The sequence below is a fragment of the Zerene cesonia genome, chromosome 16 (genome assembly GCF_012273895.1).
Source record: "Zerene cesonia ecotype Mississippi chromosome 16, Zerene_cesonia_1.1, whole genome shotgun sequence".
NCBI classification, from domain to species: domain Eukaryota; kingdom Metazoa; phylum Arthropoda; class Insecta; order Lepidoptera; family Pieridae; genus Zerene; species Zerene cesonia.
In genome coordinates this window covers 4,695,635-4,719,552 of record NC_052117.1, presented here as the reverse complement: position 1 = coordinate 4,719,552, position 23,918 = coordinate 4,695,635, and the positions used below count along the sequence as shown (strand labels likewise).

The following is a 23,918-nucleotide window of genomic DNA, read 5'->3' as shown; positions in this document are numbered from 1 at the left end:
AAAATCCCACATTGAGCCAAGTTCTTGTATCATCTCATCTAATATATATTGTTTTAAATAATTAAACATAGGAACCCATTTAAGTCTTTTTAATTTTGCATTGGGAACAGTTTCAAGAAAATCTTCATTCCTAAAATCATTTGACATAAATCAATAAAAAATTCCAACAATATTAAATAGTATAATAATCGCGTTACTGTTGTGTAACTCTTTCGATAAAAAAATAATATAATAGTCTAGTAAACTGATGCATCTCCATCTAGCGATTGTTTAAAGGTTTTTCAAACGTACCGTACAATATTTGCGATATTATTAAATTCGTTTAGTATAGTAATGTTATCAAATGTGATATTTGAATTATTAGCGTTGGAGTCTTGATTCAAATTTTCACAATTATTATCCTCCATTTTCAAATTCCTGTGTAATACTCAAAAATGTTAATAAATAACTACTGTTTTGATTTAAAATATGATGACAAGAATATAACGATATTTTGTTTTAAATTCATACACCTATAGCATCACTTTTACAACTGACATATGTCATATTAGTTTGTCAACAACCAGTGTTGCTATCTTGTTATTCTAATAAAGGCATTTCCGCACTCAAAATGGATAAAAATAAATAAAGCGTATCATCACGAATAATGTAGTCGCTAGTACCACAAAAACGCTAAAAAGTGCAAGTTATTTCGTCATATAATGATTCTGTAACATAAATGCTTCGAGTTCTAGCATTTTAACTGGATGATTAAAGATTAGTTCTTAAACAAACCCCCTCTTGACATGGAGTAAAAGCAAAAAATTGTGAAATTGGTCCTATTTCGACATAATTGTTATAAATACGCAATAAGGCTAAATTTCCCTTTTGTGAACAAAGAGTTCAAAAGCGAGTTTACATTATAATTCCTATAATTAATAAGAAAACCATTGCAGTTTAAAAATAATTCATTAACAGTAAGTAGTACTTGAAGATACGGGTAACACTAAAATTAAAAAAATAAAATCTTATTGGGTGCTGGATCGAAAGTCAATTTTTGTTATGCCTAAATTAGTTTGACATGTTTTCTGTCCATGCTATCAAAGTCGCCTTTTATTTGAAATATAATCTTGAGATTTTCGAGTGGCCCCATTAAAAACTTAGTAGAATTTTGAGAATTGGAGGCATTTACAGTCACATATACCTAATGTATATAAATCCGTTTTCGTTCATTATTATGCTACTGAAATTAATATATGTAACATCAATTTCAGTAGCATAGCATCACTATAAATTAATACATATATCATGACATTAACACGGTCGTCTTTCAAGTAATTTGTCCTATATTTTGTTTGGCCATGGTCACATCATAAGAAAGAGACATACTACTGCCCGGATCCGTCTCAGTCAATAACGTCGGTTAATTATGCCAATTCTTTTGGGATGTGGTTACTGCTTATAAGATACCGTCAATACCTAATATACAGATTACTATATATACGTATTAAACTATGATGACACAATAATAAATAAAAATTTACCACGTAGAAACGAAAATATTCAAGATTTGACTTAAGGTATTGAACACTGATCTGGCTGCCTGTTGTTCCATGTCATATTGAATTACACAACTGAGATTTTAACCTTCTTAGCAACTTCGCATGGACATTTTGAATTTCGAAACGTCTGTTTTATCCAGAATATTGATTTCTCGAGGTTAATAGCGTTTATATCATTTATTTATGTTTACACTCAAGAGATGACGTCTAAATATTTAAGCTACTGGACCGTTTTGGATAAAACTAAGTACGGTAGGTATAATTAAACATCTGCAAGTAAGTATATTATAACATCGGTCAGTGTTTGTAAAGATATTTAATTAATAATTATGTTTTGCTAGCTTACCCTACCTTATCAAAAAATTACATATCCCCGAATTTGTTCTTGTATCCTACTGTCAAATATATGTATAGTCAATACTATTTATTTTCTAAATAAAAAAAATGTAACCTGTGAGTTAAGAGTAATATTTGTCTATCGCAATATAAAATTTGTCAAAATATGTGGCTTTTATCTAATTAACGCACATGCAGAATCAGACAATTAGACAATCAGCAATAATTAACTGTACATTTTACATGTTTTACGGAATATCAAACAACCATATTGCATAGAAATTAATCTTTTAAAAATATTTAATCTACAGAAATGGTCTGGTTATTGTTTTATCATATTATATATCTAGACCTAGATTAGTTAATTTATAAATTATTAAGACAAAGTAAAAGACCAATAAATTTTATTTATTTTATTATTTTTTTAGAAGTTTTGGAGTAAGTACATAAAAATAAATTTAATAAAAACAATTAATGTAACAGTTTATTTCCGTGGCAGTGACTATGTTATAGCAGTCTTTGATTTTTTCTTTGAAAAAATTAGCTGTGAAATATATAGTGCTGAGGAAACATATATTACATATTTTTAACATAGTCAGTTTTATACAATAGTCGTGAATGAAATGTTCTTATTATTCTTGCACAACATTGAATAGAATCTTCTTTGATTGTCCCTTAAAAAGCAGCAGCTGAAAAATTTTAAAATTATTAATTAATATAGATAGATAAGTTATTTCAAAAGAATGATGTTAAATAATGTATATACTTTATTAAGTACGACAGACGAATATAACATCTCGTTCATACAAACATACCCATACTATTATCACAGATTATAATAGAAAATATATAAAGTTATTTATACGCATTTATATTAGCACCTCCCTAGGTATATATTTATATACACATATATTCATTACGTATCGGATACATACATAAGTTATATACGTAAGATTTGACTTTAAATAATTAACAACATTTTCAATACATATTTTTTTATCTTACGTTAATAATTTTACTAGAATATTATGCTGTTTATTTTTAGTATTAGATACAAATGAGAAGGAACGTAAATAGTGAATGACAATGGTAATGACTGTCATCGATATTAAATAATTTTATTGTGTAAAATGTGGATGATTATTATTTAAAATAAAAGTAATTGTTAACTTAGCATCTATTACGCTATATTGCATGTGCATGAACTGATATTGTGATACAAAATTTAAGAGACAGATATTAAAATATTATGAAATAGATAAATTAACATATATATAACATCAAAACATTGTGATTATAAAAAATTAAGATACAAATACAACTACATATAAATACAAACCATGGATATAGAGGGAATTATATAAGTATAGGAATAAAAAATAAAGGATACAAATTGTGGACATAACGATCTAAACTACTTGGGTATCGAGTTTACCTATAGAAGGTACCCCACATTCATTTATAGACTACGAACATAGGGTAAAGTCTTGCTTAGATCGCCCACTGTGAATAAGTCTGCCACCATTAAATCTGCCATGATCAGAGAATTAAATTTATCATCTCATATTATTTATATAATGTTAGAAGTAGACCAGAGCTGCGGAGACGATTAGAAAATAGGCCAAATAGTACAGCTCATGATAAAGCAAAAAATATGTACAGCGACGCACTAACCTAAGGGCCTGATAGGGTGTTTGTCCCAGAGGAAGGTGCGTTTGACTGGTGACAGGTACGAATCGCGGATGTAGGACGGGCTCCTGTCCCATCGAGCCATGGGTCTCAGCTCCGGCCAATCGTACCAGAAGGGGTCCCTCGTGATGGCAGAAATTGGCAGAGACGGGCTCGGGTTGAAAATGTCCGCCCACGGCCTGCGTCTCAGTCCGCCGGCGTTGTACAATGGCGCACCTACATTTTATGTTTATTATTACCGGGACAACAGACACTGATACTGCTCTTCGTCATCGCCCATTTATATCAAACATAAAACCATCAACATGCACTAGAATTGTTATTTTAAAACAGCTGTATATCACACACATATATTTGCATTTTAGGAATTTAAATGTTGAATAATTCTTACACAATAATTCTATAATCTATCTAATATAAATATAAATAAATTAAGGTGAGTATAATTTATAATGGCCACAATCATATAATATTATACTCACACAGATATATTTTTAGAATATTTTCTTAAAAGCAATGGTTAAAGAACTGCAATCCAATCTCATTCATGATCCTTTTAGTAAATGCAATGCTAATGTGATTAGTTGTTATTCTAATATCGATTTAAGCATGTTTCATGCGCATAATTGTGAACATGTACATGTACATGAACTAAAGTTGATAGAACTATGTGAATGCAGTTGTATATATTTCTCATTCACTACTCGACACAAGAAAGAAAATTATGTCTAACTACATAATTATTCGGACACGGAGAACACTTTTATTAGACTAATTCCAATTCTTATAGAAATAAATATTATCACAGGGTAGTGACGAAGATACAGGGGATAGATATCTGTTGCCCTTACCATCCGCATCAAAAGCGACCTCGCAGTCGCGGGGCGGGCTTATTCTCGGCTTCACGGGTGTTGGAGACTTCCCTCGGAGTGAACGATCAAAACCTGTCCATTTTTCGGCATCAGCGAAAAATGGGTCCTTATTGAACACGTCCGATATCCTCGACGGCCACGATCCTTCATCGAAGTCTCATGGTCAATACCACTCAAATCGAAATAGTTGCCGATTTTAAATATCGCTATGGCATCGGTCACACATTACAATCTATTTTGATGGAGTGTACTGTTCGTGAATCATGAGACAGAATTCGAATAAATATCTTGCGCATATTTACAATGCAGTTCATGCACATGAGCTAGAAATGCAGATAATTACAATTTTGATAGATGTATGTAATGATGATAACTGCTATTTTTGCTTGCCATGATATTGCCTTGAGCCAAAAGATATTATGTAAAAGTGCAATAGATGCAAATGAAAGGAAGGTACTAAACTACAAAATTAAACACGAATTTGTCTTTTATATTTTAATTAAAAAAATGATTCGGGTTAGTTTTATGTAAATAAATTTGTACTTGGTAAATTATAAACAGCAGAGCATAAAAATTCAGTAAAATAATAGCAACATCTCAATAATACATTAAAATTTCCGAAACATTCTGAATATTTTTATATAACAAGGTATAAAATATAAAATTTAAGAGCATAAATTTTAGATGCAATAACAACCGAGATATCCTATTAAATACTGAATGACAATTTTAATATGAATATATAATACAGATAATTTAGCTGATGTAAAGATTTTTGTATAATTTAGGGATTCTTTTGCTATTGGTGATAATATAAGAACTGACTACACACACCAAAGATTAAATAAACATAAAATCTTCGCGTAGTGTTGTCAATTCTGATTACACAATTCTTTGAATCCACGTAACCCATTATGGCTGGAATGTTCGCATATCTAATATTCCAATGCTTTCAAAAATTTCGAATGCGTTCAGTTCCTAGCGCATACACGGGTCCGTTAACAAATCGATATTATCTCGTTCGTTATTCCCATATCCAAATCTTTTCGAGACACTTGAAAAGACTGTTTTGTATTTATATAACCATCGAGTTTACGTTCAAACGAACGATCTAACTTCGATATTGCCTAACATAACTTAATCTAAGATGTTCGTGCATAGATTTTAATAGAATTTACCTGATCCCCAGTGTGGTTTGTTGTCAGGCTCATATTCGATGCCTTTAAGGCTCTTAGGCTGAAGGGGGTCGATGATGGGTGCGGACAAGTCGGTGATGGGGTAGGCCCGGTCCTTCAGGTAGAGGCCGTAACGGGAAGGATACAGACGGTCGATGGCGGCCAATCTGTCAAGATGGTCTTGCCACGCCTTGTGAGCGTCGAAGGGATCAACTCCTCGTCGGATACGCCTTGGCACGTGGTAAACTATTGAAAACATTACAATTTAAGCATAACATAGACATATTTCATCACAATATTGACAAATACATAGTATAAAAAGGGTAGACTAAAAATGAACTCAAACATTTCCTTTGCAGAGGATTTTCTAAAATCGATAAATGTACATGTACATACAATTCATCAAAATTTCATATTGCGTATTAGTTTTAATTATAATAATTATCTGTGTTAATTTAGTAAGCTATCAAAATAATTATTAAATAACACTGTATTAACCTAAAACATCCATTAGGTATAGCATAAGCTTTAGTAGTAATGTAAATTATTTTATATCATCAGAATATGAAATTGATGCTGTTCTAGAACTCACCTCTTTATCATACATAGAGACTCGTTTACAAGGATTATTACAATCCACCTTGCAAACAAAGGAAGAAGGAGGGCATGATTTCTTAAAACAAACATGTGACACCTGAGATATGCTTGAAGATTTAATCAATGACGTCGACACATATCCATTAATTCACAAGTGTAGGTAAATGGTGTTATGTATAAGAGGTGATTTCTAATGTGCCATGCAACTATGAAGTATGATCTGGATATATTATAATGCAAGCAAACATTGAATGCCTAATACAAACAAATATTTTGTTTTGATGAAAAAAATTAAAGTAAAATGATACGTGATCAATAAACACAACTGATGTTTCATAAGTAACATATTACACAAAAGTAACGCAACATATAACATTTATAATGAACTGTTCTCGTAATTTTTGGATGAATTTTAACCTCTAGAACAAAACATAAAAAGTAAAGACGTATGTGAGTATTTGTTTATTATGTGAGACGTATGTTATGACATCGATTCATTTGTTTTAAATCTTCTAGCCTTCTACAGGTCTCACTTCAATTATAATCGCGTAAGGCTTTATTTAAAAAATGAATACAAATTATACAACATTAGATATAATTGTCTGTCTTAAAGATAAATAAGTTACAAGTTGGTACTTTAGTACAATTTCAATACTTATGTCAAAGTATAAGAAATTTAGATGGAATATCGTTGTAACTAATTATGATGTTCCTAACCCTATTTAAACCGCTCCGTGTTTTGACGCTGAAACAATCAAGAGAATAATGCGATATTTGTTTAATGCAATTAGATTATAATGATGTTTTGACATGTTACAGCGCAACTCTATTTACAGTTAAAAACGAGATTTGATGAATTATTTACTTTTATATTTACATAAGTATGCCAACAATTAAATAAGGAATTTTATGAAAGAGTTATAAATAACATTAATCATAGCTGCGCTTCATCAAATGCATAAGTTAAGTGCAAATGCGTAATTATCAATAAACAACGACGTTGAAAGCGAACATATATTTAAATTCAAAAGACGAAATATCATAATTTAAAAATATTAATTTGTAAATATGCCCTTTGTAAGAAATTTAATCTTTATATCTCCGCTTTCATCAGCACATTTTAGAGAGAAATCGTTGTTGATTGAAAAGCAGTTTGTGATCACATTCAGTACTAACTTGGCCTGTATGAGTCGAGTGAGCGAGGGTAGTTGTGAGCGTAGATCGGACGCGGGGAGTATCCGTAGACTTCACGGTGGACGGGCAGGTAGCGGTAGCCAGGGACGGTGATCCTTTCAGCGGCACCTATGGGGTCATCGTAGATAGATTTGCTGTAGGGGTAGGTGGAGAGCAGCTCAGGGAACACGCTGCGGCGTGATGGCCTGTACCTCTCTTCGGCTCTGATGTCTTCCGATCCTGTATAAGGAATGTAATTTGAATGCAACTTTCTCATAGAATACGTACTTGTATAGTGTCATAACTTATACACATACCTTTTAGAGATCGCACGAAGGACTGCCAGAACCTGGCCTTCTTTGACGGCGTCTCATTCCTGCCAATCATTTCTAAATGACTTTTAAACATTTTGGCGGATTATGTCGAGCTCGTTTTCTGAAACAAAATTGTATTCTTTAGTAAGGCAAAACATTAGTACGGCCTTGGCACATTAGTACGTTTTGCTTTATTGTGATATTCAATAATCGTATTCAAATGACATAATACAATAGCATTACTCGTAAATAGAGCACTGACGTACGTAGTTTTAGCAGCTTGGACGTAAATAGCTTGTCTCGATGGCTAGGTGCCGTGGCGAATAGTCCGTGGACTTGGCCGAGCGCCAATCGAACTCTAGTGACGACTAAAATGGCCGTTTTTACGAATGTTTGATGATTCCTTGGCTATTTTCGAAATTTAGACGACCTTGTTACGGTATTCTTATTATGAAAATCGCCCAAACGCTTTTCACAAACAAGCTGCTGTAAAATTTTAAACTAACTGCAATAGAATTATAATAATTTGTTACTTATTTTTAAGCAATTTGCTTTCCGCAATGCGATTGTGATTAAACATTCTGGTGAAAAACTATTGAAATTGAAATAATCTTTATTTAACATATCATAAATAATCTTAGATCAAATGCAGCTTCTACTATAATATCTCAATGCTGGCGAAAGGTGTCCGCCTACAATTCTCTTAAAGCGTAATTATTATCAACTTGTCAGTATCGGTTTGCGCACTTGCGTCATTAATTTATTTCTGGAAGCGCAGATGCTTCATTGATCAAACTCTCGACATTCGATCGACGTTTTGTTTAGATAGAGCATCACCTGATTAATTGTAATTGCCGTTAATATTTCATTGATAATTTCTTAGAGCTTGCCAAATTGCTAAAAGTCAATCATGCCAATAAGTTGTTATCGTAGTAGTCGAAGAATAAATGAGTCCGATTTTATTCTATATAAAGATTGAATTCTACTTCGTAAATAAGTTTTCATTGCATAATTTTTTTAATTTTTACAAAATAAAAATAGTGGTGGTAGCGTTGAATTCCAAACGTATAAAAAAACGAAGTAAATATTTTTCGAATTCAAAGGGGATTTTGAATACATAATTTTTTTATTGTCTATTATTAATTAGCCGAACTTTCATTAGCCTTTATTTGGAAGATTGTTTCATTCATCTTATAAAATCACATGTAAAGTTATCTTAAGTGTCAAATTAAACTTGACTTTAAAAATGATTCAAAGCGGATTAATATTACATTCGGGTCAAGAACGAAGGCCAATGATATTTGCCATATACACGACGACCCAATTCAGAATATATTCAATGTCAGCTGAAGTTTCCTGAAATAGCGCACCTTAACGAAAGTTAGGTAAGCTGTGAAAAATGCCCGATTGTGAAACGGTTACAAAAATATACGTAGGCGCGTCGATAGGTGGAGATTGCAAATTTGGCTTGGTGTGCGCGGCTATAAATAGATCCCAAGCGCTCGGATCAGATTCACGGCATTCTGAAAGATCACCGATTGATGTCGACACGCCTTGTCTATTGCCATATTAATCACACATAATTTAGCTTTAATTTTAACATATCGAAAATAGATTGACCATAAAAAATTAAATAATTTCAAATTAAAACTATACACACATTAACGGTTTGCATCTTTAAAAACAGATTATTGATGTTGCCAAAATAGATTATACTTGAAAAAATAATCAATTTTATGTATTATTTATCTATTTTTTTTTTGTTATATAATAAAGTAATATAAGACTAAGTTTAGTATATCATTAATTTTAATAGAAATAAACCAGGCATAATAAAATATTTAAATTTTTTTATGTAAAATAATTTGTTTAACACTGTTATGTCACTAATTAACTTACGTGCCACCAAACACGATACCCTAACAACTGATAACGCGAAAAAGGAGAGTCGTAAGATAATTGCGCTACAAAAAAGAGACACTTGGGGATCACAGTTGAATATATGACAGCTGAATACACTTGCACTCTAGGGGATCACTAGGTATCTTACCGATTTAAATAATGATCGTTATAGCGGGTGTCTTGTATGGGTGACGAGCCGACGTCGAGTGTCGGACCTGGGCGGGCGCGCACTGGCGCGTCGGCGGCGCCCTGCTACCAGCCCGCCCCCACGGCCGTGCTGTAAACATTTCAGTTCCTTCATACTTCACTGTACTCGTTTTTGGAAACTCTTATTTTATTGATTTCATTTTATTATCACCGAGAAGACTTGTATGTTTTTTTGTTGTAAAACCACACAGTCATGGTATTGTGTAGAGTAAAATTAATACATGTTAAATATTATTGCATTGAGGTGGCTTAATCCTTTTTAAATAGTTTTGACGAACTATCAAAATAGAATATATGCGGGTAGGTGGCAAATATTAACCCACATCATACAAAATTACTCAGTATTTGCGTTTGAATAGTTTGCACCTGAGTAATTTATAGTGAAATGATTCATATTTGACTTCATCACAGAGTTAAATTAAGCATTTTCGTTTTATGGCTCCAGAAACTGGACAAAGTGTTTGTTATTGCTATTAACAGAATCATTTCTAATTGAGATTGAGTCATGTTAATCATAGCGTATATAACATCGTATGAATGTAGCTTAGACATACACACAATACCTGTGTATAACATCACAATACAAGCTGGATAGGTTTGGATAGAATTGTAGACAACGGGAGGTTCATAGACATTTTTTAAAATTAACTTTACTATCTCTTCATAGCGGTAATATAATAAGTTATAATGTACATTGGCTCAGATAAATATTTTTAGATATTGGATATCCGATTTCATACAGCCGGATGTTGTAGTTGTTTACGTGATTTGCGATGTTTTTAATATATTTTCGTCATTTAATATGTGACTTTCAATATTCACAGTTACAGTATTCAGTTCGTCCGTTGTTGATTTGTTATGGCGTACGTAAAACAAGACATTGAATTCTTTGTCTATTGACTTTTTAAATTGAAATGTAGACTATATATTTTATGAAAATAGCGCGGTTTTCACTATTTAAACATTATAGATATTGTTAAAAAATGTGCTTCTACCTAAATATCATGAAAACATAACATTTACGAAATCAAATACGCATTTGATCATATAAAAGTACTTTGCGGACATCCGCTATATTGTATGCTTTTTTAAAAACAAAATAAAATCATAAGAGTAAGAAAATAGTGTGGTATCTTTACATCACCGTTCAAAAACGAATACAAGTTTTTGGTTTCATGTTTAAATTAAAATCCTAAATGTTTGATATATTTAAATTGAAGGACTGATAGAGATTATGTCAAATTGCTGTAGTGTTTCTCGGTTCAAATTGCCTTCGTAATGTTGTAAAGCTAAATAATGAGCAGTATATTATCTCCTTTGTATAAATCGAGATCCGTGTAATTTTCTCAGAGACGCTACGTATTATTGAAATCTGGCTCGTTATCAACGGTTATATTTAGCTTTGCACGCTCAAGATCAGACATATACACCTTAACGAGTTACTGTTATTATGTATGCGGTGTCTGTGTTTTTACTAATTACTTATTGAATAATATATAAGCTATAGATTGTCCGTCTCCCTGACTCTTGATTGTTACCGACTTGCGAAGCCTTTATATATAATAGTGATGTGTAAGTGTATTCTAACTCCAAAGTAACTTCAAATAACACTTTTTGATGTTGCTTAAAACCATTAAAAGTACAAATCATTGATAATAATAACTAGAGCTCTACTCCTTAACACCCGTGGTACGTTAAACGTTTTTTTTTCTCCATAAATCTAAAGAAATACCAAATATGCTTGTTTTTTATTTATCCTTTATCTCAGGTAGTCTGGAAGAGAACGCTAAAAAGCGTTAAGGCGTTATGTACTTTATGTTTACTGTATCACATTTTTTTTGTGTATTTTAGTGTTCAATGGTGTGGTGTTTATCTAATTCTCCATCATAAGTAATCATAGTTAAAGCTAAAATATTCATCGTCCAAGTGCTACGAGTTGTTCTACGAAAACTACCTAGCAGCTACGACCAACCTACTGTAATGAGGCTTCAGAGAAAAAAGCTGCTGATAGGACAGATAATTATTAATACTCGTGCGAGTCTTCATTGTATAGTATAGCAATAGCTTGTTATTTTATAAAACAATTATAATTCTCATATCCCTTGCCAAAATTGACGACACATACGAATGGCTTAATTAATAGCTACATGGATTATTTTATAGCTTATTTGCCATGTGTTTATTTTAATTTATCATTCTATTATGTGTTAAATAATTTAATATTATCTTAAAATGACTCCATTATTCTATTAAAGGTACCGTTGTGAGAATTTCTCAATGAATTTTGCTTCAAAGATCAATTTCTTTCATGTTTCCTGTAATGGTGGGATGTGCATTTAAAGTGGCGATATCGTCTGCAGTAGCAGACCTCATATGAACTAAATACAGCGAATTAAATCACGTTTATATGACAACAATTACATTGTAATGGCATTTTACCAAGCTTTTTTAATTGCATTCCAAATTAAATGTCGTTGTTGCCCTTCAAAACGTCTATAAATAATGAGTTGCTTCACGTGACTAACACAGTGAAAATAAATCTTATACATTATTTTTAGAATTCTGTTTTGCATCAAATTATATAGTGTAAATAAAATATCAGATTATACATTTTTATAGCACTGTCGGTATTATTATATAATGAAGTAATAAATACCTATGAAGGTGTTTGTTAAGTTATAGAAGCTATTTTTTATGTTATTCTCGGCAATGGAGCTGGTGGGTCGCCTGATGGTAAGCGTTACCACTGTCTATTAACATTTGGATACGTGTAAGATCGATTGCAGACCATACGCCTCTACAAATGGATTGCCGACTTTAAATCGGAAAAACGATTAAGAAAGGATTGACGAGAGGAATAAAGGAAAGGACAGGGAAGGTAAGGAAAAGGATAGGGGCCTCCGGGTTGAAATATTAGTACGTATTCTTTAATGCTCACTTTTGACTCTTTGGTATAATGAAGTGAATCAGAGATACTTCACATTCTGGATCAAATATTTAATGAATTTATCATTCTCGAACCGAATGATTAATTCATTATGTCATTCACAATCCGAACCGATCCGTACAAGCACTTGACCCCTTTTTATATGTTATTTTAGTTACTTACTTTGCGAGATCACGGTAGTCAGATATTGCAATTTAGACTATATAGAAATAGAAATATTAAAATAGAGACAACGATAGATAACAATTGATTATAATAGATCCCAATACAAAAGGTTTATTTTTTAATAATACTAGAGATCTTTCGTAAAATATATAATAATCAAAGATTGTTGAAATCAATATGAGATACTTTACTAAATTCGAACGTAAAAGAAAAAGGTAAAGATGTTATGGTACAGTTTTGTGCCTATAAAAAGAAGTAGAAACGTTGAACAAATTGAAAACAGGTATACAGTACAAATGCAATAATAACAATTGCAGAACATTCCAGTTGTCCAGCTATCTACATACCAAATTTCATTGCAATCGGTTTTGTAGCTTTTGCGTAACAAACACTCACACATCCTTACAAACTTTCGCGTTTTTAATATTAGTAGGATAACTTTTACACATATACAGTATCTATTAATGCATCTCTGCTTCTTCCTATACAAATTACGTATATTTGATGCCAAAAAACATTTTTGGGTGAAAACATGTACTCAAATCTATATTAGTCTGTTATTGTTTATATTATTCGAAATGCGCACGAAATCTAAGACGCCATACAGTAAGACGCACGCGAGTCACACGTCACCATGTTGTGAGATCACCATGAATGAAAAAGAAGACACTAGTATTATATCGTCCACAGGACATTTAATTAAATAACGATAAAAGCTCGTTATCCTTTTAAAACAGTTATTCCTTTCTAAGTTATTTATTAACTGTTGCAAAAAAAAACAAAATAGGAGTAGGTAGAAGAACATTATTTCAAATACAATTAACTGAATACTAGGTACTTATTTATCTAAGTGTGAATGTGACATAATGTTTATACCAACGTAGTACAGAAATGGGAAAGAAGAACCAACATTGTGACTCAAAAATTACGTTCTGGAAGCACGTGAACACAGCATAAACGTGTAACATCTAAAAACAGATGTAATGACATAATTGCTTTTGCGCGCAAAACCATCATAAACCACATCAAATAAAACCGGATGCAAACCAGCCCGCATTTAATGTATTCGTACATTTAATTTGTCAGATTTTACATCATCCATTGCCTATCACTTTATTTTTGAAACAAATTTAAATGTCGTGTTTACATGGAAGTAATGGTTCAAAACATTATTGGTTTGCGTATTCATTATATCTATCTTCTCAACTCATTCGTTTCATAAGAAGTAAATTATATTTATCATTATCGTCCACAGTCCATAACTTAATAAAATGTTTGACCCATGAATGTTAGAGATAAACGTTTTGTGTTTTATTGTGACAATATTTTGGCTAATTAAAGGATTTTTAAACAAGTAATCAAGTAGATCAAAACATTGATAAATAAAAATTAGTTTGAATATAGCGTAAGGTGACTTACAATCTGGTCGAGAGTGACGTAATTTGACAATATGCGTAGGAAGACAATACACCACGTAGGCGATCTTGAAAGTCGACCAAATCTCGTAGACCTCTACACCATTAGAAACATTACATATTGAAAATATTTTCAGCGGAATTCAGAGAGTTCAGGTTATAATTGTTATAAAATTTTGTAATACTATATCTCAACCTTGCTGCGAATAGTGCCCGCCTACGCGCGGACTTCGAAAGTGATGCGCTATTTCTAAATTACTATTGGTTAAATCTTTTGAACCAAAAAGGTTTTTATTACGTATCTTTATAATGCATTTAATACAAAGCTTACGATTTGCGGCATTTATTGTGATGAGCATGTTAAACACCATCAGCTTTAACAAGAAAATCTTTTATCTTATAAAATATAATGCGTATGCATAACAGGTTTCCGTATAGATGTTGTAGATTACAATAGAAGAATATGTTAAACCAATTATTCAAAAAAATGTTATATAAGCCTGTTGAAGAATATTTAAATAGTTGATAGTATTTAAAAGCTTAAGTATTTTAAATCAGTATAAAGTTCCCTTTCTCATAAAAATGCATTACAGTTTATAATATTTGGTCTTTCGTGGGTATGAAGCAAATTGGGTCATAATATTAACATTAATTTTATTTCTAACTATTTAAAATTAAAGGAAATCTATAAAGATATATCTATATAGACAATAAAATGTATTGTTAGCTACTTATATCTACTTATATATACGGCTAATAGGACTCTTTTAGCTTGTTGGATTTACTCCGCTTGGCTTAGAATAAAAACTGTTATAACAAATTATATACAAATTAAAAAAATGGCCAGCACCTAATAGTATTACTACTAGTGCATCTGTAGTAAATAAAGCAACGTTAATATACGAGCTGGTATTAATAGTGGTCCAGTTAGAATAAGATTTTTAAATCCAATAAATCTCTTCAAGAATTGAATGAATAAAAAGACCCTCAAGGAAACTCCAAGGCATCCGTTCACAAGTTGACAGCTCAAGACTTTTTGAAGACGAGCCGGAAACGCGTCAGTGTACCGGACAGTTGTAGATGGCGCCACAATAGCAAACTTGCACGATTCCCTCCGTACGATGTAAGTTTGCCGCTTCCGGATGGGAATTTTGCGCATAGAAATGGCAACATTACATATTGTTACACAAAACTTTGCCAGTAATGCTCTTCTCTACATGCGTGCTTCATTCAGTAATTCTGGGGACACTTCCTTTTAAACAAGTTGGTCAATAAATAGTAGGTATGTTGTTATTAACTTCTCAAATTTCTATTCAGAATTTTCCTCAAATTATTTTGGTACTTCTACAAGGATAATGTTCTAGTAAAAAGCACTGATATTTTATACATATGTTTTTCTTATTGGCCTGTTTGTTAATTCGTTTAGTTACTTTCCAGTTAGTATAAATTGAAATGTTTCCCGATGTGAATATTACCTATTTTGTAAAGTATAGACAGTGAATTATTTCTTTACATATTTTTAAATATTGTTACTTTAAGTCGTAACATGTTTTTAATTCTAAGTTACTACTTTTAATTTTGTTAGTTAAATAATAATAACAGTTTTTCACACAGAAATTAAATACTGACACGCCGTTAACAGGCAAATAAAGTTCAATCAAGTACACACAGGGCGCGGCATAGTAAATGTTTGCTCAAACATGACATACACCGCCTCTGAACAAACCGACACACTGTTTTCACATCTATTTATATTTGATCTATTTGTTACGTTAATGACCGATTTAATTGTTAGTCGTAAGGTCAAATGTTGTTTGCTATTGGCGCATGTATTTCACAAAATTTAATGTCTAACTAGAATTGGTCGTTAATTAAAAAAGCTTCAATAAAATATGACACAATATTTTATATAGACGATTATATACGATTGTCTTTATTAATAATCACCCCTTCGTCTTAATCAAATTAAAAAATATTGCACATTCTATAACGACAACGCAATTTTTCTCTCTGTGTAAGAATCAAATAAGATGTTTTCTCTTTAATATTTCTTTCGGTCTTATTAACTTATAGATAACCGATGTCATCTTTTATTATCAGTTTCAATGAAATTTAAATAAATTCAAAGTCACATTAATTTTGTGAACGACATTTAGACTTTTGATAATTGCCAAACAACTTTTAACGATAACATTACAAATGACCATTCCTGTCTCATAGTTAAAAAGAATCAGTCTTATTTGCAACGCATACGATTTAAAATTATGGGAAGTCAATTGCTGTTTTATCTAGCAACACTGCGTGATTGTTGTAGGGTGTAGTTCAAAGATGGCGCGGCACGCGTCGCGCTCGTGTCGGAAGCGACGTCCGGTAGCGCCCAAACACCCTCGCCTGCCGAAACAATACTAGTCTGTAAATTGAAATAAATTGATGCACTCACATTGTTTTCATAACAATTATTTTACCCGATAATTCTTCACGGTGCTTTTGATGTAATTATGATGCGTAAAACTATATTGAAAGGTATGGGCTTCAGGGTATAAGGAACAATAGAATATAGATTATATTATGTATATATCATGTTGAGATAACTGCTGTAGGTTATAAACAGTGTTATTTTATTTTTTTTCATATTCTGAAAATTATGCTTAATGAAAACTAGAAATGTATTTGGATGTATTTAGGAATAATTATCACCGGCCTCATGATAGGTAGATCTGTTCATAGGTACCCAATTACTAGGAGAAAATCAAAAAAATAAGTATGTGGTAGACACTTGATAAATTGTTAGTAGTAAAATCTAAAATAAAAATCAATGTTTTGTTGACGGCAGAAATCGAATTGACTGCGTTAAAAAGTAAACATTAGCAATTAATGTCTCCCACGGGTGTTTAAAAACAAAACGTGCGAGGGTGACCGTTCCCGCGCCCTCGGTGACACGCCGCGCTAATTGTGCAATCAGTTCTCACAATTAGAACACCGTGCTTTTATTACCTGCGACTATCTTTGATTTTTATCTCATGCGACTAGGATTCTATTGGAAGACGGATTTATATTAGCAATTAATTTGAGATTAAGTTAACAAAATGGTGATTCGTCTATGAAAAAAGATGGCGTTGAAAACTACAAATAAGCTCAGTATAATCGTTAAGTTGTTTTTTTTTAACTTATTGCGTCATTACATACTTAAGATCTGAATAATGCAAAAGAAGCATCCTTTTGAGTAATAATACATTTGTATTGTTTCATATATATTCCTAGAAGGTAACCTACTCAAAATGTCTTTTATTGAACTAATTAGTGTTTAATTTATGTTAAAAGTCAAATGAAAATATAAAAAATGTGAATAAATATATTTCTTTTTGAAATATATTTTTTGAAGATGAATGAAGTTGAAAATGTTGCTTTTAAAAATACTGGGTATAATATATAATAACTTCTGAGTGTAGATTACCGGTTAAAGGAAAATTATTCCTTAACTCTACGGATCACTTACATTGGGAAATGACAAATACGCACCGGAAGCGATCCATTTTGGCGGGAAACGGTACGCAGGAAGTCGATTCGCCGACCGCGAATATTGTCGGCGCCAACGTCAGTGATTGTTGTCATTTACAAAGTAACATTTATTAAATTTTCAGACTGACATTTTTTTATGGACATAATAGCGGGCAATTGAGCTGTTGGTTGGCCTGATAGTAAGCGACGACCACCATCCATGAACATTTGCAGAGGTAGGGCTGCTGCAAATGCTTTGCCCGTAATGGTTAAAGAATAAGGAAAGGATGGACTGGGAAGGGCGTAAAAGGATACGGATTTCCACTGACGGAACGCAACGGTCGATGTCGGTGTGGTACCTTCCCCGGTGCAGTCCAATTCGTGCCGAAGCTGGCTCGACTCCCACACTCATGACCCACCACTTCAAATTAAAGATAAGATGAAAAATTATGTAAAAGTATCTTATATGCCATCAAATAGAACTAAATATAGGTCGGTATAATATCTTTATACAAAGCTGCTATTCCAACCATAGCTTTAATTATAAATAATGCTTATGAATAGTAGATGAGTAAAGTGTGATACTTTACTTTTTTTTCCATATTTGTTTGCTGTAAGTAAGATAAAAATGATGTTGTTCTTTCTACTTAATGAGCGATGAAGAAAAGCATACAATGTTCAATGAAGAAACAAAACATTATGATAATATACAACCACAAGGGGAGTCAAACATCTGCCATTCGTTCAACCCGCCTCCCAACGCATCTGCACATGTTTAAAGAACTACTTAAATAAAGTTTGAAGATCACATAATATAAATTAAACAATCATATTGACAAAAGTCGGTGGCGTTGCGAATTCGGCTACAAAGAAATAGGATGGAACGGTATCGGGGTCGCGTGGAGGCCAGGTGTAAAGTCATTCCTGGTTTTGTGATGACAAATTATTGTTTTTTTACAGGTACGGCACAATGTCGATAAAAACTTTACAGTAATTTAAGACTTATTTTTGAATTGAGTGATTGATTGCTGTATGTACACATTATCCGTTGCTTTATCAGTTGGTGCATGTGCATAAGAGCTGAATATCACTTATTAGGTAATTTAGTGAAAGTAATAGTTTATTGATTTTTAAATCATGTACTTAAAGAAAATAATGTATGAATCGTTGTTTGATTGTTATTTTTTCGAGCGACTTGTGGTACATTTTTCGTAGTCTTTTAAAAATTTAGATTAATGAACACCATGTATTCTGAAACTAAATATAATTGATACAATTTAAGACAACAATGTTTAGAAATAATAATTACACATAATACCCATCTACCAATCATTAAAATTTAGGAAAAATGTCTTCTAACTTAACTCTTACTTAAATATCTATCAATATTCCCGCTTTTCCCATTTTTATATCCATACATTCTTTTGTTAAACATGACTCTGGTCGTTAATCGTTAGAAATCAAACATTAAGTAGGAATGACGGCGGTGTAGTTAGCGTGTTACTTACAAGCTATTAAATCCCGCATTCGGGATTCTTTTGAATTCCTAGATAATTATTGAGAAATTAATGAAGTATATTGAATTATCCGTAAAAATTATATGCAATGAGAATTTTAATAAAATTACAGTTTTTCTACTTCTAGAAAATTTCTCGCTAGACGCACTTTTTATAAATGTCCATCCCATATTTCATAAATCAAGAAACTACTGTTTGATACATAATTTAAAAATTTCTCAATCGGTTCCGCTGTTTTCACATTTTCAATCATCTATTTATCGAAAATTTAATGCTACGAAAGAATGAGTAATGTCGAACCTCTAGAACCATCTAATACAAAACCACTATAAACCTATTTCGGTTCTAAGTCGGCGTTAGTAATAAATATGAATGTATATAAACACTGAATTCTTAACAATAATCTTCAAGATTAGGAAAGACGCTTTTATAATTATGGGTTAGAGAACAGTACGAAGTAGATGCTACATATCATGAAAAAATTACGCTTACATTAACCATTAAATCAATTTTATTGCAACGTATTGTAACGTTGACTTATGCTTTTGTCTGTCGACTCATCATGCAATAGGGGGATATAGATGTGACGTTAAAGCTTGAGAGTATACATTGCTGATTTTATAAGCACATTGAGCATTTATCCACACAACAAGGGTAATGTAATGAGACCAACACGATAAACTCGCGTGGATGGAACTGGTTGAAGTTGACACCGCATTTATAAGTCAGTTTACCATTGCTGGCTAATTACACGGTGCGCGGCGATGGGCGATGTTACGATATGCGATAACAGTAAAACTGCCGTAATGGCGGCATCGACGCCAAATGTGTCAACAGCGTCGCCCTGCCCTAATGGTGCCATGGATTCATTACTTTACCTATCATTTGTTTTTATTGACATGGCAATTACTTTAAACATTGAAAACTTCATTTATTATAGGAAATTTCGTACCGTGAACACATGGTCTATTATGTGTTTATTATACTTCGAATTATATTGACGTAACAAGCAAATATATGGGCACTATCCCAACTTGCAAATCTTTCATCCGTCACGCTCTCCTAGGTCACATATCTGGGACCTAGGTTATTGACAGTTGAGTCATAAGTAGGCCACAATTAAGGTTGGCAATATAGAGCTTGTTAACAATAATAAGTGTGTTAGATCAATGAAGTCAAAAATTAAGTAGACATGAGAGAAGAATTGCATTAAAGCTAATATGAGCTCACTAAATTGAAAATAGTGTAAAAAATGGTATTGTTGAACACCTGTGTATACAAGATACACATTAACATCGAGATCAATGCTTTAGCAGATTCAATACTACAAGTGGTTAAAGGTTCCGAAAGTTCGTGAAGTCATTTCCGATTGTCGGTAATGAGCGATGAGCCAACGTTGAATTGTGGGTGTAAACATCCCTTCGCAACAAACGACCAATACATTCTTTGTATTGTAGTTATTGCGTAAAAAATCACCGCATTGCGTTTGTCGGCGGCGAGTCGGCGCGAATCGCATCCGCTCTTCCGACTTTTGTCACAGCGACGTCCTATTGTAATGTCCGATATTTTTGATAAAATTACATCACACAATGGAAAGAATTCTCAATGGCTTGTTGTTCGATTGTTGTTGCCTTATTGAGCAATTGATGAATGTACGGGGCCTGTGCTCGCTGTTCCTTCCGATCTTATTTGATTTGCTAATATTATTGCACAACGCTTTGAATACAATATAATGCCAATGACTATTAAGATTGCAATAAAATGTAGGCATACATAAAATTACTATGACAACTATAAATTTTCTTTTGTCAGATTTCCTCCGCGATATCTTACAATTTCATATCATACTTTCATGTTGTGATTTTCATATAGTAATAATGAGTTATCATACGTAACGTTTACAATAACAAAATTTAATTGAATTGAGGCAAGATATCTATACAAAGGCAAGGCTCTATTCAGACCTCAAATGCTCTCTAACCCATAATTATAAATAATACCAAATGTCATAACATATTAATCAGAACCCTTTCAACAAATTCCAGCGCCTTGTCAGAATTAATAACCCGAAAAGAGTTGTTCTACTTTCCTGATTTTGGGATTGTTTTACGCGCTATTAAACTCGCAATTCAATTATGGAAAAACGTTGAAGAGTTTGTGTTTTGAATAATATATTATTCCTTTTTGTGGATGAATGAACACACACAAATTCATAGCAAAAAACAATTTTAAAAACAACAAAAACACAACTCAATATTTAACTGTAAGCTGTCAATTTAATCTCGTTACCCCGACAACGAATTCGGTTCTGAATTCATAAATATTTTTTTATTTGTTCTAACAAAACACGAAATTGAGTGTTTTTATAACTTTTAATTATATACAATTAATAAATACTCAGGTTCCTATAAAAATTATTGTTTAATAAACAAAAAAAAAATAACATTAATCAATTTATTCAACAACCAAAAGACAACTAACAACACAAATATATAAAATAGCATTAAATCGGCTCCGCTTAAGGTTTTAACAAGAATCAATATAGCCAGTGTGTACAACACGATGAATATAAAACAACTGGCTGTTAGTAGGGTGTGAAGGCAGGGATGATTAGGCAATATCCTGCCCTCCTGGCCCTCCGACCCCTGCTGTTACATCTCACTTAATGCACCCGAACCTGATCGGACATCTGATTTTGGATAGACTTTTATTAGACTATTATTTTGTACTGTTTTACATTGATTAACATAATTGAAGAAATAATACATTCATTAAGAGTACATTTAGTGCGTACTCGCATTAAGTAGCTAATTGTAATCTTAATTATGTCTTGTTGTTATTAAAATTTGTTAAAAGTATTATACTTACAACAAATATTAATAATACACACAAACAAGGCGGAATATTCTTATGTTGCATACAGTCTTCTATCCTCCTTCATAGCATATATGTATATAAAAGTAAGTGGTTTTAGTTACACTATTTATAACTCAAGAACGGATTAACCGAAGCTGAAAATTTGTGCAGAGGTAGCTTAGAATCCCGGGGAGGGACATAGGATATAAAAACCATTTTTACCCCGGAAATCCCACGGGAATGGGAACATGCGAGGAAACCCCGTGTCTATCTTTCCTGCGACTACGCGGGAAAAGCAGCGGGCGGAAAGCTAGTAATATTATAAACGCGATAGATTGCAAGAATATATAATCTATATGGATTAACACATCGGCTACAATGTAGCTCGGTACCACGCAAGTGAGCCACAGTATCTCATCAGTAATATGAAAAAATTATAACGTTCAACACATAATACTACATACAAAAGCACCAATACATTTACATTTCTTTTCTCCTAAGTCAGAATGGGTTTTAAATTTAAATTTCAAACAAGGGGCTTGGTCTAAATTGGACGTATCAGGGCTAGATATTAAACGGATCCATCACAGCAGATTTGCGGTGTCACCCTTTATTCGCTTAATTACGTCGTCATTGTCGCTACGTGCTACGTTTTAATTTTAGTGTTTAAACTTTCAATTAGGTTATTTTTGTGACATCTGTTATGTGAAAATGTTTTGATTCGAAAGACACATACAAAGTTTCTTAGTTTATTTATAAACTAGCTGTGGCGCGTAGTCTAAGGCTAGTACATATTTTTATGGATTGTTTTATTCTGGAACATTGTCTACATCGCTGCCAAGTACCATCCAAATACCTTCAGTTGTTAGCGCGTGAAATACTTACAAACGTACATCCATTCTCACAAATTTCCGCCTTAATAATATTAGTTGGATGGGATTTCTTTCTTCTTCTTTCAATTAATTATCATTACAGGTTTATCAATAATGTATTTTAGCCTTAATAAAACTCTATTAAACCTATAATAAGTTTCAATATAATTATAAATGTCATGACGAATAACCATGAGTCACTTTTCTGTCTCAAATTTTAATAAACATTATAGAAAAAAACTATACATAATTACTCCTTTTTATCAATACATGAACTATACAAAATTGTCACAATATTTTATATTGCTAAAAAAGTAATCCCTTTTCTAGAAAGTTGCTGAAGCAGTGGCGGTAAATTTTAATAAAGTTAACACTGAATATAGAACTCAATATAAACGAGCCGTAGAGTCATAGACAGAGGTTAGGATTAACTGCAAATCCGTGCATGTGTACGCATTCTCTGAGGGTACTGGCTGATCTTTCTATGGGTTAAAAGGAAAATGTTAGCGATTTTTATGTACGTTCATTATTTAAGGAAAGAGACATAGTACACTTGAATAAAGTGAAGTCCCGTGTCCCTTAGTGGGGTATGGGACAGGTTATACATATCTGTTCCACTGATCTATTTCCTTTAAGGACAAGTAGGTGATCAGCCTTCTGTGTCCTGCCAGACCGAGACATTTGCGTTCCCACCGGGAATCGTACCCAGGACCCAGACGGTCGATACGTAGTACAATTACTTACTATATAATATGTATAACAAAATCAAATACAATCAAATAAATCCACTGTGCATTAAATGGCCACATAAATATTGCATGAAACATGCACGGTCACCATTC

The 23,918-nt window shown here is 32.4% G+C and overlaps 2 protein-coding genes across 7 annotated transcripts in view; one reads left to right on the top strand and one right to left on the bottom strand.

The window, feature by feature from the left end:
- The window catches only part of LOC119832751 (semaphorin-2A-like), a 511,596-nt gene that overhangs the window by 360,042 nt on the left and 127,636 nt on the right, over positions 1 to 23,918 (top strand). The window lies entirely within an intron of this gene.
- LOC119832759 lies at positions 2,276 to 9,877 on the bottom strand. 5 transcript variants are annotated; one of them, XM_038356495.1, is made up of 8 exons: positions 9,748 to 9,877; positions 7,701 to 7,818; positions 7,387 to 7,623; positions 5,617 to 5,859; positions 4,418 to 4,582; positions 3,552 to 3,782; positions 3,313 to 3,407; positions 2,276 to 2,566 (listed from the first exon to the last, which is right to left on the bottom strand). In XM_038356495.1, the coding sequence occupies exons 2-7, from the start codon at positions 7,789 to 7,791 to the stop codon at positions 3,337 to 3,339; spliced, it is 1,038 nt and encodes a 345-aa protein (XP_038212423.1). In that variant the 5' UTR covers positions 7,792 to 7,818; positions 9,748 to 9,877; the 3' UTR covers positions 2,276 to 2,566; positions 3,313 to 3,336. The 5 variants fall into 5 exon arrangements, with proteins under 5 accessions (XP_038212423.1, XP_038212424.1, XP_038212425.1 ...); XM_038356496.1 differs by lacking the exon at positions 3,313 to 3,407; XM_038356497.1 differs by lacking the exon at positions 4,418 to 4,582.